At 37.8% G+C, this 16,694-nt stretch overlaps 1 protein-coding gene across 1 annotated transcript in view; it reads right to left on the reverse strand.

Moving 5' to 3' along the window:
• Positions 1-461: 461 nt before the first annotated feature.
• Positions 462-16,694, reverse strand: part of SUCLG2 (succinate-CoA ligase GDP-forming subunit beta) — a 303,143-nt gene continuing 286,910 nt past the window's right edge. The window contains exons 10-11 of the mRNA XM_058168585.1: positions 14,583-14,703; positions 462-2,089 (exon numbers count right to left, since the gene is read on the reverse strand). Coding sequence (XP_058024568.1) covers positions 1,974-2,089; positions 14,583-14,703 — 237 coding nt within the window. The 3' untranslated portion in view covers positions 462-1,973. The remainder of the gene's footprint in view (positions 2,090-14,582; positions 14,704-16,694) is intronic.

Raw genomic sequence — 16,694 nt, forward strand, 5'->3', positions numbered from 1 at the left:
TTCCTGGGTGGCACAGGAAGTGAGGAACACAGTGATAAAAGAAAGTTGTCAACAGAAGATACAGCAAAGAATAAATTTAAATAGGTAAAAAGTATAATGTTTTCTTTTTTCATTTGTTTAACTGGCTTCTCTTAATCTAGTTTTAAGATTTGTGTGGAGAACAACTCATGTTTTAGATCATATTTATGCAGAAATATTGAAAATTCAAAAAGAGTTCACAAACTTTTACATAACCCTGTGCCTTATAAATTGTCCGTGCCTGCTTTTATAGGATTTTTATGATAGGAAGAATATTGTGTATGACAAGAATATTTTTATTTACTTAACAGTTAATGGAATGACTATGTTCATGGGACTTCTAAAACAATTCTCAAAAATGGCTTTCATTGATAGCCATTAGTGACCACGTAAAAATAATGGCAGCATTGATCAGCACAATTCAAATGTGTAATTCAGGAAATTTATTAATACTGTTTAATTGTAGTAAACCAAAAAATATTCATATTCTTTATTATTAAAAATCACATAAATTCTTGGCTTGTGAGTTGAATAACATTGTTTATAATCCTACTTCTGATTTCAACAAGTATCTTGAATTTCAAAACTCCATTGTTAATTAAACACTTTAATGTGATTAGTGAATTAATTTGATAGCCTTTGCACTTTGTGAATACATATTTCCCAAACATCAAAGGCACAATCAAGCAAAAGTTAAAGCACTTGGAAATCCACTTAACTTCAGTATGAAGATGTTGCAGTTGGTGAACATTTGCACTTAAATTCACAGAATATAAAAGTGCTTAGGTGGGATCACTCCTCAATTTATTTTTCATATTCTTTCTGATGACAGCAGGTTCCCTTATAGTTTTGACTATTATCAATTCTGATTAATAACATTAGAATAACAGTACAAATGCCTTAAGGCAGGGGTCTCCAACCTTGGCAACTTTAAGCCTGGAGGACTTCAACTCCCAGAATGTCCCAACCAGCTTTGCTGGCTGGGGAATTCTGGGAGTTGAAGTCCTCCAGGCTTAACGTTGCCAAGGTTGGAGACACCTGCCTTAAGGAATCACCCCGCTAGATTTCTTCATGATAAGGCTATTTTAAGCTACTATACATATTGATTTCTAAAGACAGTGAATATTAATTGGATGCATATGTTCACGGATATTGCCAAATGTGACATTAGGGTGTGTAATTCTCCTTCAGCACTTAAAGCATTCACATGTGAATTTATAGGACAATAAAAAACAGAACTATGATTTTGAATGTTCTTCTAATGTGAGGTACGCATTGGATATCAATCATTGCATTTTATAATAAGTTTGACATGATGGTGGTAGAAATCTAATTACATTCATTTATTTCCAATTATGTAATATAAAGATGCTCTAGCCCTAATTGGAAAATGTTATTAAATATTATTTGGAATTCAGAGAGCTACTGGAGGCACACTGGAGGCTTCTGGCATGCCTGAATTAGACTTTATGATTGTTTGTATTTCAAACATCAGGTTCCCAAGCCACATCATACCCCTAATTTTGGAAGTTCTCCACATGATATGGAAAAGGCACCTCCTTTCTAAACTTTGATATCGGCCTAGTAGTTCCTTAGAGCTTGAGAACAATCCCCAACAAAGGGCCAACCACGATCAAATATCCTTTTTTCACATTAAAGATGCATCAAAGCATCTTAGAAAAATTGGGATTCACAAGCAATTAACACCTAAAAGGAGAAACTCTAAATGGCAACTGACAGTAGTTACTCATATTTGCTTGTAGAACATTCAGTCCCAATATTGAAAAATAAAGGCTTCTGTGTAATAAATGAAATTCCAAGTTTGCTTTTCACCCACTGAATATTTTGAAGTTTGTGATTAACAGGACACTTAAGCCAAATCTCGGTGCTCGTGGCTGGTTAAAATCATGTCTTCAATGTCATCTCTGGAATGTCATCTCTGGTGTCATTTCTCTTTATTTCTTTGTCACGGAAGCCACTGCTTTCTTAGCAGCATCTTCAAGGTCACTTGCAGAAGTAATGGGAAGTCCACTTTCGTTCAGAATGCGCTGGGCTTCGTGAACATTTGTTCCTGAGGGGAAAGAGGAGGGGAAAAAAAGTTAACTCCTATTTCTTTCTAGTTTTTAATAAAGGAGAATATTTGTAGCTCAGGGCCAAAAGGAGGGGTCCTTGGTGCTCTCTTAGTGAAATTGTTTTCTTGTAGACGTTTCATTACCTAAACTCAGGTGCTGCTGCTGATGTTACCTAATTTGGCTAATGAAATGTCTGCAAGAAAACAACCAAACTCAGGGAGCACCAAGGACTCCTCATTTCTGGTTTTTGAAAGTTGTAAGAGGAACGTGAAGGTACAGTACAGTAAAGATCAAGCACCATAAGGAGGCCCCATAAAAAAGACATAACAATACTGAAACCATTTCTAGTTGTACGAAATGTGTAGGTCTGTTGGATTTTGACTCTACACCAGGGGTGTCCAAACTTGACTCCTTGAAGAGTGGTGGACTTCAACTCCCAGAAATCCCCAGCCAGCATGAGCTATAAATATGAGCAAGTTGCTGGCTGGGGAATTCTGGGAGTTGAAGTCCACCATTCTTCAAGGGGCCAATTTGGACATCCCTGCTCTAAACCATTAAAGAACACGTCCAGCTTTTTCTTTGCAATGCCTCCTCCTGTGTTTAAATTTTACACTGCATCTAGAATCCGCTAGGTGCAGGATAACCACTGAAAAATATAGTATTGATCTCCTATGGATCCAGAAGACAGAAGAAGACAATGACAACCATTTGGCTAACTTAATACTGAGTCATTTAACTTACTTCAACTGTATATTAATAGATAAATAGTTCTTCATGAAATGTTTCAACAGAATAAATTACACAGCACAGGATCAGACAAGGAATATTAGCAAAGACGTAAGATATAGATCAAGTTTTTTCCCTCCCCTATAATACAAATTACTCTGGTCGAGATTATAAATAGCCTACCATGATTTATTTCTGTGTCCATTTATCAGAATAACGAAGAAAGCTAACACCAGAAAACTAAATCAAAATATACATTGCATAAAAAACATACAGGCTCTGCAGAGTTCTTACAACATGAATATGAACAGAAGTCTTAGACCTATCGAATTATCTGTTCTCAAAGGCAAAGATCTCTGCTAGGTCTACTACTAGAGATGGGTGGTTTCTCCATCACAGAACAGTGAGAAGGTCCTGTATCTCTGAATAAGTCACGGCTGCCCTCAGAAACCTTTGTTGCCAGGAAATGAACCAACAAGATGATACTCCTTTGTCACCATTCCACATGCGGGAGTAAACATTTAATTGCCAACACTGGTGATGGGATTTTGTCCTTCTCCAAATCTGACAGGCTGCAGCTATTTCAAAAGCCGAAGAACAGGCTGAGCTGGAGAAACTGTTCAATCCTCAACTGAGAAGAATAGAAAGGAGCTGCTGCAGTTACTTCCAACGCTTGTTGTCAGAAGCAGTTATCTTAATCTCTCTACTGCCAGGACTGATTCTGAGAAGGACCTTTCACAGAATAAAACCAGACAAGCCAACACTGTGATTCACTACAAGGCAATTTCTTTTACTCCATCATTCTCTGACATGTCCAGTATTCGCTTCAACCAGGGGTGAAATCCAGCAGGTTCTGACAGGTTCTGGAGAACTGGTAGTGGAAGTTTTGAGCAGTTCGGAGAACTGGCAAATACCACCTCTGGCTGGCCCCAGAGTAGGGTGGGAATGGAGATTTTGCAATATCCTTCCCTGAAGAGTGGGGAGGGAATGGGGATTTTTTTAAAATTTGCATTTATATCCCGCCCTTCTCCGAAGACTCAGGGCAGCTTACACTATGTTAGCAATAGTCTTCATTCTATTTGTATATATATATACAAAGTCAACTTATTGCCCCCAACAATCTGGGTCCTCATTTTACCTACCTTATAAAGGATGGAAGGCTGAGTCAACCTTGGGCCTGGTGGGACTAGAACCTGCAGTAATTGCAGGCAGCTGCTGTTAATAACAGACTGCATTAGCAGTCTGAGCCACAAAGGCCCATTTTGCAGTATCCTTCCCCTGGAGTGGTGTGGGAATGTAGATTTTGTGGTATCCTTTCCCTGCCACACCCACCAAGCCACGCCACACCCATAGAACTGGTAGTAAAAAAAATTGGATTTCACCACTGGCTTCAACCCTGTGCAAGAAGTTCACTCAACGTATCTTCTGAATTGGCCAAGAAAAAGTTCAGCAAGAGATTATTCATACTGTAAATTTGGTTGCAGGGCAATGTATTTCACTTAGGAGAGGGAAAAGATACGAGCTTTTAGAAGTTTTTACGTTACAGCCTTATGCATGTTTACCTGACCGCAAGCCTTTTTTTTTTTTGCCTTTACACAAAGACGGATTTTATTCTGAATAAATATGCATAGGCCTGTGCCGTTAGAAATCTAGAAGTGGACACAGATATCAAGTCCAGTCAGTGTTAAGACTTGTAGCCTGCAAAGAAAGAAAGAATGGGAGAAAGGAAGAAGTCATAAATTAAGAAAGACGTTTCAGAGATGTGGGTGCTACACCATGTCAGGCTCCTATACAAGGCACATGCATGACCAAATCAGAGGAGATTAATTAAAAAAAAAAGACTGATCTCTGCTCGCATCCTGCAGCTCTTTGTTCATTAATACTGAAAAAAAGACAGGCCCAGTTGAAATGTTCTGACAGAAATGCTCACGCAGATTTAGTTCCTCCCCAGAAGTCTCTCTCTCTCTCTCCTCTGTTTTGATGCTGATTGGGCACTTCGTGACACTAATGGCATCTTTCCCTAGGTAGCAGAAAGTATAATGTGCATAACCAATGGCTGTCAACATTCAAGATCATCTCCTCTCACTATGCTCTGGCAGGTTTAACCATGAACAATGAATGCCAATAAGGAAGACCTACAATACTATTAAAAACTGCTCCCGGGGGTAGAAATCTCAGCCCCTGAGTGAAATATTCACACATGTATTGTGATTTTGACGGGTGAAAAAAAGCCAATAGCCACATTCTGCCCTCCTGAAGCGCTGAAATGTTCAACAAAAATCAGCCAGACCTTCTGTCCTGCCTGACAGGTGTAAGTATTTCTACTTATAAATCAAAATGGCAGGCACCTTGGAATTACAACAAGCAGCAAAGGTGTTAGAGGAATTGTAATGCTAATTAAAAGGCTTCATAACGTCTCAGCTGACGTCCATGAAGAATGATTAATAAAGCTAAGTATTACCTTACCTTCTTACCTTACATAGTGTTTTGTGAATAGTCTGTTTGGTCAGTATTTCTGCAGCAATTTTAAAAGCAGGTCACTGTTATCTTCATATCCCTGGAAAGGAGTGTGTCAGTGTGTGTCAGAGAGTGTGTGTGTGTGTGTGTGTATGGGTATGTGCGTGCATGTGTGTTTGTGCACACAATTTGGGAAAAATAAAGAGGAAGCTAACTTGTAATTCTGCAGCACTGGCAAGACTGGAACGACAATCTTCCTGATTCACAGCTCAGTCTCTCAAGCAGAATATTACATTGACTTTAACTTCGGATATCATTTCAAAATGATTGCTCCTAGGCCTTAAAGATTTAAATTTCAATCCTTGCTGGTTTCTTTTCGCACTCGAGTTTTGATGAGCAACATATCTCCACTGTAGATGCTCAATAGTTATGATCTTCATTTTACTATATATATATATATTTATCTCTGAACTGTTATGCAAAAGGTTGAGATCATAAGAAATGCTTTACTTTAAGGTATCAGTCAATATTTGTCATCGACTGAATTTTAAGTCTGTCTTTCTATCTGTTTTTCCATCTGTCCATCTTACGTCTCTGCAGACACATACTGCTCTTCTCTATGAATGTAAATATCTCAGTTATTAGCTTCCTTGTTTAATAGGGCCTCTGGTGGCTCAACAGACTAATGCAGTCTGTTATTAACAGCAGCTGCTTGCAATTACTGCAGGTTCAACTCCCACCAGGCCCAAGGTTGACTCAGCCTTCCATCCTTTATAAGGTAGGTAAAATGAGGACCCAGATTGTTGGGGGCAATAAGTTGACTTTGTATATAAATATACAAATAGGATGAGACTATTGCCTTACACAATGTAAGCCGCCCTGAGTCTTCGGAGAAGGGCGGGATATAAATGCAAATTAAAAAAAAATAGGAGAAAACACCATTACAACGAAGCTTCATACATATTGATATAATACACAGCTCCTCAGAATTCTGAAACTCACTCAAATAAAACTACTTCAAAAGATACTTTTTAAACCTGAAGAACCATAAGGAGAAAAGCCTTTGAGTATGCTAAGAGAGACGTCACTTGAATTCACTTCCTTTTCCCTAGGAAAATAGATGAGAAATGAGATGTTTTCAGGGGAAGGAGAATGGTGAGGAGATAAAACTACCTTTCTTAGAGTGGTAACCTGATGTTTGTAGATAACCATTAAGAACATATTATTGCTATCCAGAAAGATATCAAGGTGTGTTCATTATGTGATAAGAAGTCGTCTTGCAAGATCTTTTCTTTGTATTGCATAGAACATTGATTTTTAACATCAAAATTCACAATTTCACAATCTCAGCAGCATGTGCAATCTGTCTCAATTGTAAACATGTGAGTATATATATATATAAAAAACTACTGGGTTCAGCAGCATGTACAAAATAAGAAACTATAAGCAACTATATCACTGAAGTGCACTTTGTAGTATCATTGCTCCTACGTCTACCCCAGGATAAGTTGGGAAAAAAGTTCTGCTTTTTTCCCCAAACCATACCATTTTATTTGTGCCACTTTATGTGGCAATAAAGACTTTTGCAACTCTGACACATCACATCAGCTCATAAAAAAGGTGAGAGAACATTGACAAAGCCATTCGTGTGGGACTTATAGCCAAGAAACAGCGTCCGGGTAAAAAGGGATCCTTATTTCATTGGTATAAGAATTGAGGGTGATGAATCTGTATCCATGTTTATTATGTTATTTCCAATATTATTTTTTAAGGTATTAACTCTGATATGATGAACTGGCATTCTAGGGAGTGATCTATATCAGGGGTCTCCAACCTTGGTTCCTTTAAGACTTGTGGACTTCAACTCCCAGAATTCCTCAGCCAGCAAAACTCTGGGAGTTGAAGTCCACAAGTCTTAAAGGGACCAAGGTTGGAGACTCCTAATCTATACTGTCCATCTCCATCTCTCTCTTTCTCCCACCCTCTTCAAAATACACAGGCAAAGAATGGAAAATGGTCAATTACCTAGTTGGAAAAATGGACTATTTGTATTGACAGTAGTTCCCAAGACGAACAACAAACTAACAAACTCCAGTGCTGCTTAGTGCTAATCATTATTGTTCTATATTTATACACATACTAGAGGCTCAAGGCAACTTCTCAAAGGCAAACATAATTTTGACCTAATTCCCTTTTCCTTTGCTACTAGAAAATAATGAACCTTATCTCAACGTTTAATAATTTGGGCTGCTTCAGCTTTTTTAATTGGAGATAATATTAAATGTGGCTACAAGAACGTTAGTCATTCTAAAAATGATTGTGTGCTCTCATCAATATCCTAGGTCATTTTCAAAGAATGTGATGATAAAATATAATCGGGTTTTTTTCCCAGGTAATTTATTAAAAAGACAACATGCTGAGCTGGTTAAAATCTCCAACGGGCACCAAGATTGTTTTAGGTTGGTGGAAGTGTCAAGCTTTCTTTAAATGTCAAAAGAAAGACTCCATGTTCTCTTTTTCCTGTTTTTGATATTGCCCTTATCAATGTTTAATTATTCAATTAAATTAAATTTATATGCCACCCACATCACTACCCAAAGCAACTCTGGGCAGCTGACAATATAATATCCATGAGAAACACTGGAAATGACAAGAAAATCAGCTATAATCCACAAAATTATTTGTTGCTTTGGCAACGGTAAGTAGGTAGATAGGTAGGTAGGAAGGAAGGAAAGAAGGAAGGAAGGAAGGAAGGAAACCGTTATTAGTGTTCTGAGTTTTAAAAAATGTTTGAAGAACATATTCATAGGCAGGTACAATATTTATATAGATGTTACAAGGGGCTCTGCTGCAGCAAACTATTAGAATTAGGATCCAAGCTACATATAGTTGGTTTCAGATTTCTACAGTGCGGTTCAAAACTGATGAAAAGACCAAGAAGACAAGTTTCCGCAAAATAGCTACTGTATGTTTTAGCCAATCAATTTTTATTACTATTTTTCTTATTATAGGAAATACTTTCATAATAGTTATCAGTGATTTCTGCAAAAATGTTGATCAAAGGCATAGAGGTGAATAAAATTCATTGCATAGAATTAAAAAAGTCTACACAAGAGAGAGAGAAAGAAAACAGATGGATATCATGGTGCGCTGAGCATCATGAACAAGAATGTTTAGTTTAATAATATCAATGGTGCTCATCTTTACAAATAAATAAAAATTAAATACCATTTCTGAAATAAAAGGAAACAAAAGATATTGTATACATTTGCATTGGTTAAAACATAATGTTAAAGCCATAAAAATGATTCAGTATTTTTTTTTTTTATGTTTTGCGAAGGGTCATTGTTTGGAATCTGTGATCAAAAGCTGTGATTTTAATAAACTGAGCTTCCTTTGATATTTGAAGTGCCAGAAATCTTTTTAAAAAGGTTGCAGCATATTGAACAGCAAAAATCTAAAAAAAAAAAAAAGGAGTTAAGGGTATGTTTTTTTCTTCCTGACTGTGGTTTAAAAAACACAGAATTTTTCTTTCACTGAAGTAAACCAAAATTAACCTACTGCCACTGGATGGTGTTAGAGACCTGTAAACAGAGTTCCAGTCCCAAGCAATCAAAACAATCCGTGCTGTGCTTGCACTGAATGAAGCTGTTAAACAGAGGAAATAACATGGAAGAGAAATTTGTATGGTTTCTCTCTATAATCAAGATTTCCCTTAAATGTGAACTATAATACATGGGGTAATCAGACAAACCATTTTACTAACTCTGCCACAGCTGGATTCCAAACCAATTCAGGTCATTGCAAAACTGGAAAAAAAAATATGCTCAGAATTTGGTTTCCTTATTATTGTTAGAAACCAGGAGTGCATGTAATATTTGCAACAGAAGTTTAAAAATAAAAGAAAACACATTTGTATGTGGCTGGGTTGATGTTCTGGATTCAGTCGTATTGTAGTTTGGCTGGACATATTTTCTTGTTTTAATTATTTTGTGGCATTATTTGCAGGAACGACTAGACACAACTCATAAATCAATATCAAATGTATATGTTAAACCAATACATGAGAGATGCGATGTAAATAGAATCAAGGTCTTGTGAAATATTAGTGCTGCTTTATAAAACCCTAGGAAGACCACACCTGGAATGCTAAAACCAATTTGGTCACCATACTACAAAAAAGATGTTGAGACCTTGGAAAAAGTTCAGAGAAGAACAACTAAGATGATCAAATGCCTGGAGACTAAACCATACGAAGAACAGCTGCCGGATTTGGCTAGTCTAAAGAAAAGAAGAATTAAGGGCGTTGTGATAATATTCCAGTACTTAAGGGGCTGCCACAAAGAAGGGGTCAAATTATTCTCCAAAGCATTGGAAGGCAGGACAAGAAACAATGGATGGAAACTATTCAAGGAGAGAAGCAACCTGACGAAACTTCCTAATAGTGAGGACAATTAACCAGTGGAATAGTTTTTAAAAAAAAAAAAAATATTTGCATTTATATCCCGCCCTTCTCCGAAGACTCAGGGCGGCTTACACTATGTTAGCAATAGTCTTCATTCTATTTGTATATTTATATACAAAGTCAGCTTATTGCCCCCAACAATCTGGGTCCTCATTTTACCTACCTTATAAAGGATGGAAGGTTGAGTCAACCTTGGGTCTGGTGGGACTAGAACCTGCATTAATTGCAGGCAGCTGCTGTTAATAACAGACTGCATTAGCAGTCTGAGCCACGGAGGCCCGTTTGCCTTCAGAAATCATGGGCGCTCCATCACTGGAGGTTTTTAAGAAGAGTCTAGACCAGTGGTAGTCAACCTGGTCCCTACCGCCCACTAGTGGGCATTCCAGCTTTCATGGTGGGCAGTAGGGGTTTTGTCCGATACTGAAGCACTTTCCTTTTTTTAAATTTAATTGACTTTTAAAAAAAATTTCATAGCATTATTTAAAAACATTTTCATTAGGTTTTCATAAAATTCCCCATGACAATTTAAATTTCTGAAAATATACTATTTGTATCGTCCGCACATAAGTTTAGTTCACGTTCGTAAGTGAAACTAAATGGCACTATAGTGTGACTGCAAACAAAAGAGCCTCATCCCAGAATAGCTTGTGCATCTCCCGCCACACCATCCAGCTGTAACAGACAAGCAGAGCTGGTAGCCAGTGCCCCCCCCCCAAACCCAATCCACGATGCGTGAGAGGCATATGCAGACAACGATACACGGTGCATTACTGTGGAACCAGTAGGCAATTAGAAAATTTTACTACTAACAGAGTGGGCAGTAGGTATAAAAAGGTTGACTACCCCTGGTCTAGACAGTCACTTAACTGTAATAGTATAGGTTCTCTTGCTTGAGCTGGGGACTGGACTAGAAGACCTCCAAGGTCTCTTCCAGCTCATTCATTCTAAATGGAGATGGACTAGCAGAGGGTTGGACTAGATGACCTACAAGGTCCCTTCCAACTCCGTTATTCTATTCTATTCTATTCTATTCTATTCTATTCTATTCTATTCTATTCTATTGCCGTGGTCTCTTCAGAGTCTCCTTTATCCATTAATCAAAATACCTAAAGAAAGAGAAAACTTGTAGTGTGCTTGCCTCTATGTATAGAAACCCTAATACGATGCACTGCTCTTTGACTTTTTTGTTTTTTCAGTCAAGTACAGGTAGTTTTTGACTTATAACAGTTTTTTTAGTGACCGTTCAAACTTATACTGTCATTGAAAAAAGTGACTTATGACCGTTTTTCACACTTATGACCGTTGCAGCATCTCCATGGTCATGTGATCAAAATGAAAGTGCTATGCAAATGACTCATATTTATGACGGTTGCAGTGTCCTGGGGTCATGTGATCCCCTTTTTGCAAACTTCTGACAAGAAGAGTCAAAGAGGAAGCCAGATTCACTTAACAACCTAGTTACTACCTTAAGAACTGCAGTGATTCACTTAAGAACTATGTCAAGAAAAGCCATAACTCACTTAACAAATGTCTCACTCAGCAACTTAAATTTTGGCCTCAATTGTGGTTGTAAATCAAGGACTACCTATATTTGTTTCCTGGTCCTGGTCCTGATCCACATCTATATTATCTTTATTATTTAAAGCTCTACCCCCTCAGCATATTATAGTCTATTACTTTCCAAACTATTTTTTATTGTTTATTAAATTTATATGCCAGTTGCAATGTATGGCTGTGAAAGTTGGACCATAAGGAAGGCTGAGCATCAAAGAATTGAGGTCTTTGAATTACGGTGCTGGAGAAGACTCCTGCGAGTCCCTTGGATTGCAAGGCGATCAAACCGGTCAGTCCTAGAGGAGATCAACCCTCACTGCCCTTTAGAAGGCCAGGTCCTGAAGATGAAACTGAAATACTTTGGCCACCTAATGAGAAAGAAGGACTCACTGGAGAAGAGCCTAATGCTGGGAAAGATTGAGGACAAAAGAAGAATGGGACAACAGAGAACGAGGTGGCTAGATGGAGTCACTGAAGCAGTGGGTGTGATCTTAAATGGATTCCAGAAGGTGGTAGCGGATAGGAAGGCCTGGAGGAATGCTGTCCATGGGGTCATGATGGGTCGGGCATGAGTTCACAACTAACAACAACAAAATTTATATGCCACCATCTCACTGTCCGAAGCTAGGTGACTTACAATGTAATAAAAAATAGAAATGTAAAAACAATGATAAGAACAATTAAAATGACAGAGGCTAAAAAAACCCCACATGGACTCAAGCAAAGCAGAGCAAAGAAGGTTAATTTCTTTCCTGTTAATGCATCAACTACCTCCCACCCTAGAGTGTCTCTATTGAGGGGCCAGGCCAAACTAGCTTTCCAAAAAGATAAAAAAATCTTGGTCATGGGTTCCTTTTGCTATTATTACAGAAGTCCTCAACTTACGATCCAGCTACTAAGTGGCCATTCTAAGCTACAATGAACCCAAAAGGTACTTGCAGGCCTTGCTTCCCTGTGGTCATGTGATCGTATTTTGGCCTGCATTTATGGCTTGCAATGTCCGGCAATTCTGTGATTTACAACATTTTCACTGGAAACGGGCGTTTACTTATGGTTTCTGGCAACAAAACACCTATAGCGAACAACAGTTACACTTAAACAACGGTGGCATTTACTTAATGACCGCTGCAAAAATAAAGGACTGTAAAATCAGGGGCAGTCACACAATGACCCACTTGTCAATCAGCATGAGTTATGACCATAATTGTAGATTCAATTATGGGCTTAATTCAAGGACTACCAATTATGGGCTTAATTCAAGGTATCTTTACTTTTGGTTGCTTGTATTGGCTGAATTCTCAGAAAGCTACCTGGTCCACTCAAAAGAAGGTCACCAATGCATGCTTAAATATATTATGGATCTAAATTCCTGTTGTGTAGCTCTTGAGGTAGCCAGAGATACAACAGATACATCAATCTCCTTGTGTATCTTTGTAGTCTAGGACAGGGGTCTCCAACCTTGGCAACTTTAAGATTAGGATTCAACTCCCAGAGTTCCGAGGAACTCTGGGAGTTGAAGTCCACAAGTCTTAAAGTTGTCAAGGTTGAGACCCTGGTCTAGGAACTCTGGGAGTTGAAGTCCACAAGTCTTAAAGTTGCCAAGGTTGGAGACCCTGGTCTAGGAGAATCTTCCTATAGGTTGTACAGGCAGTAATTACCTAATTTTAATCCAGCCCTTTCAACAATTTGTTATAAAAAAAAATCTCTTGAAACAGATGAGGTGCACTTCCCAGCAGGAACAATTACTTCATGCATTAAATGCACAGTACGAGATTCTTCTAATCACTTTGGGTACTTTTTTAAAAATTGTACTTCTCAGTTGGGGAGCACTCCTTCTTTTTCTTTCTTTCATATCAAGCAAATACCTGTAAGTATAAAGTTACTATTTTTGAACGAGAGACTAATCCTTTCTTTATCCACTGGTAAAACAGCTTGTAATTATTACACAGCTGAGAACAAAGATTTGTCCGGAAAATCCTGCTAAATCAAGACCGAGTTGACTGATTAAAACTTTACTCATCAAGACATCTGCAATATACTGCTGCAGGAGAGCAAAGAATTTTTTAAAGTCCAGCCACAAATCTGTTAAAAGATTTATAGGAATCATTATGAACCTTCTGTCATAGAAATGCGTCAAAGAGAACAGATTGCTCCATGCTGTATCCTTTCAGCTTCACTTTACAGTATCCTGGAGTACTCATTGTTATGAATTATTGTTAATTTTTATCTCAAATCATGTGAGATTTATTTAATGAACAGACAAGTATGGAAAACCAGAAATTATAGTATGGGGAACCAGAGATTACAGAAATAGTGTGGACTTAGAAGACTAGAACCAATATTATCTTGGCTAAATGGTTATGAAGTTTGTTGGCAGGGCTGCATCCTAGATTCTTTATTGTCAAAACAATAAAGATCATTTCTATAAGAACTGTGTTGTAGCAACCACAATATTTGATTCACAGATCAGACCTGTTGCTTTGCAGGTGATCTGACTCCCTCCAAACCTAGAACATGATGGGATTAAAGCATCCTACTGTAACTTTGTAGCCTCCAGATGGCCACAGATTCTAGAATTTTCAATCCTAAATATGCTTGAAAGATATCAGGTTGAAGAAAGCAGGTTTAAAGCTATGAGAAGGTATGAATGGGCTGAAATGCTGCAATAGTGAATCCTATGTGGGTGACTGAAACATCGACATGTTTATCAAGGTTGATTAAACACAGTTTTTTGCTAAGGAAAAATCTATAGCTGATTCCGTGTTCTATCCATACCACTTCTAGAGACTGATAGAACGGTAGCTGTATGGAGATTCGAGACAAGTGTCAGGCAGCATCTTTCATTATATTTGAGGGCTATAATTTTAGGATATTAGCTGAAGTCCAGCCAACCTAGAACGTTGAATCTGAGTCTTTTTCAACCAAGAAGAATGGCAAGTGGGCTCCTCTCTGCTGCACATCTTCCAGCATTTGTTGCCCTGAAGCAACCATCTCATTCTAGTTTCACATGAACTGAAATGGTATAGGGTTCCCTGCTTGAGCAGGGAGTTGGACTAGAAGACCTCCAAGGTCCCTTCCAACTCTGATATTCTATGTTCTAGAACAGGGGTCTCCAACCTTGGCAACTTTAAGTCTGGCGGACTTCAACTCCCAGAGTTCTGGGAATTGAAGTCCGCCAGGCTTAAAGTTGCCAAGGTTGGTGACCCCTGTTCTAGAAAACTAACTCCACCGTCAACCATCAGAGAACAGATCAAATGAAACAAAGATATCCAACAAATTCTATCACCTACCTTCAAGTCGGACCACTAGAGGCACTTTCAGTTCTAGCTCTCGGCAAGCTTTAGTGATACCGTTGGCAATAATGGCACAGTTGACAATTCCACCAAAAATATTTACTAAAATTGCTTCAACCTGGGGAAGAAAAAAACAAAACCCTCACAGTCAATCTTTCAGAAATGCACCTAGGCTGTAAACATATGCTTTTAAATAAAAATATAAGCTCTTGTCAGAATGATTCCAAGCACACACAGAAACTGAGAGTAATCAATTGAAACAGAAAGCCAATGTGGTGTCATAATCCAAGTGTTGAACATGGGAAGACCCATGTTCAATCCCATTTGCCATGTCAGAAATCCCCTGGGTGACTTTGGATCATATTCTTTCTGCATCCACTGCTTTTATGTTTATTTGTTCATATATTTATATTCCCTCTTTATTATTCTTATAAATAATTAAAGGCCAAGGTTATCTAACACTTCTTCCTCCTATTTTCCTCACAACAACCACCCTCTGAGTTGGGTTGGGCTGAGTAAGAGGAACTGGCTCAAAGTCATCCAGCCCCACCCTTCATGCTTAAGGCGGAACTGGAACTCACTGTCTCCCAGTTTTTAGCCTGGTGCCTCCACCACTAGACCAAACTGGCTCTTTTAAACTCCCAGAAAAAAAGTTGGTATATAAATGAAACTAAAAATAATGCAATAAATAATGACAACTACTATGATTCAATATATCATAGGTTTGAACAGATAATTAACATTTTCTAATTTTATGATCCAAACTGAATTTTCCAAATCAAACTAGCAGAGAAAGCAGGACAACTAATTTTATGAAGTCTGAATAGCTTGGCTTTCTGTGCCCATGTGATGATTAAAGTACATGTGACATTAATCTGACCATCTGCACAAGAATAATTACAGAAGATCCCGATGTCAATTAAATCTGGAGAATAATTAAGGGATTGTAAGATATAAAAAAATAGTGATGACCTCGAGACCAATAGAGATGATCCTGGATATGATGCAATGTTCTTGCATCATACAATTAATTTACCTTTACTCTCTTCCAGGATACTATCGTTGATTACTTCCAAGCCTAGCCATCATTTCTGCTTTTCCCTAATGGTCTTTTCCTCCAGAACTAGGGTATTTATTTATTTAGTCTGTTTTGAGACTGCCTGATTCCCAAAAGATTCTGGACAGATTACAATTCAATACTAATCAGGTTCCATACTATTTAATGTTGCCATCTGTTGAAGTACATCAAATGTGCCCTTTTGTTGAGTTGAATTATTATTATTTTATACTATTATTATTATACTTTTATTCATTAAACATGAAACTCAACTGAACATTTAAAGATGTATCACAAATATTATTATTATTTTTTTTAAAAAGTTTTATTTTTACAATCATATCAAATAATTCATCCAATGTACAGTTATATACAATTAGTCGGGCTTGCCCAGTCACCACCCCCCTTTTTAACACTCTTCCCTCTTCTACCTTCTTTTACTTTCCAAACCTTCCTCTCCTTCTCTTATCTACATCCGCTCCTCCCTCCACCCTACACCTTCCTTCTCCCTCTACTATCCCTCTTCCTTCCTCTTCTCCTCTTTCCTACCTCCTACTCTCTTTTCTCCTCCTCACCGTTCTAAAATGGTAACTATGCAGACCCGACCCTACATTAATTATATTTCTTCAATAATCCCTGTACATTAACCATCACTCCATCTCTACCAAACCCCCAATTCCCTCCCCTTACCCCCACCCCCACCCGACTTCCCAGAACAAAATGCAGGGTATCAAAACTAACAATCATAATCCAAAATAATTCCTAAATTATAATCTCTAGTCACACCACACTTAGTCACACTCTCAATTCCCCTCTCCTTCAAAAATATATCTAATACAAAATATTTCCTAAATTTACTCATATGCTATTCGATATTTTTTTTATCTGATACTTATTTTAAATATAATCAATCCACATTTTCCATTCTAAAATATATTTTTCTAGTGTATAGTCTTTCAAGTAAGCGGAGATTTTTGTCATCTCTGCCAGATTTGATACTTTGAGTGTCCATTCTTCGATTGTAGGTAATTCTTCTTTCTTCCAATACTGAG

The sequence above is a fragment of the Ahaetulla prasina genome, chromosome 2 (genome assembly GCF_028640845.1).
Source record: "Ahaetulla prasina isolate Xishuangbanna chromosome 2, ASM2864084v1, whole genome shotgun sequence".
Lineage (NCBI taxonomy): Eukaryota > Metazoa > Chordata > Lepidosauria > Squamata > Colubridae > Ahaetulla > Ahaetulla prasina.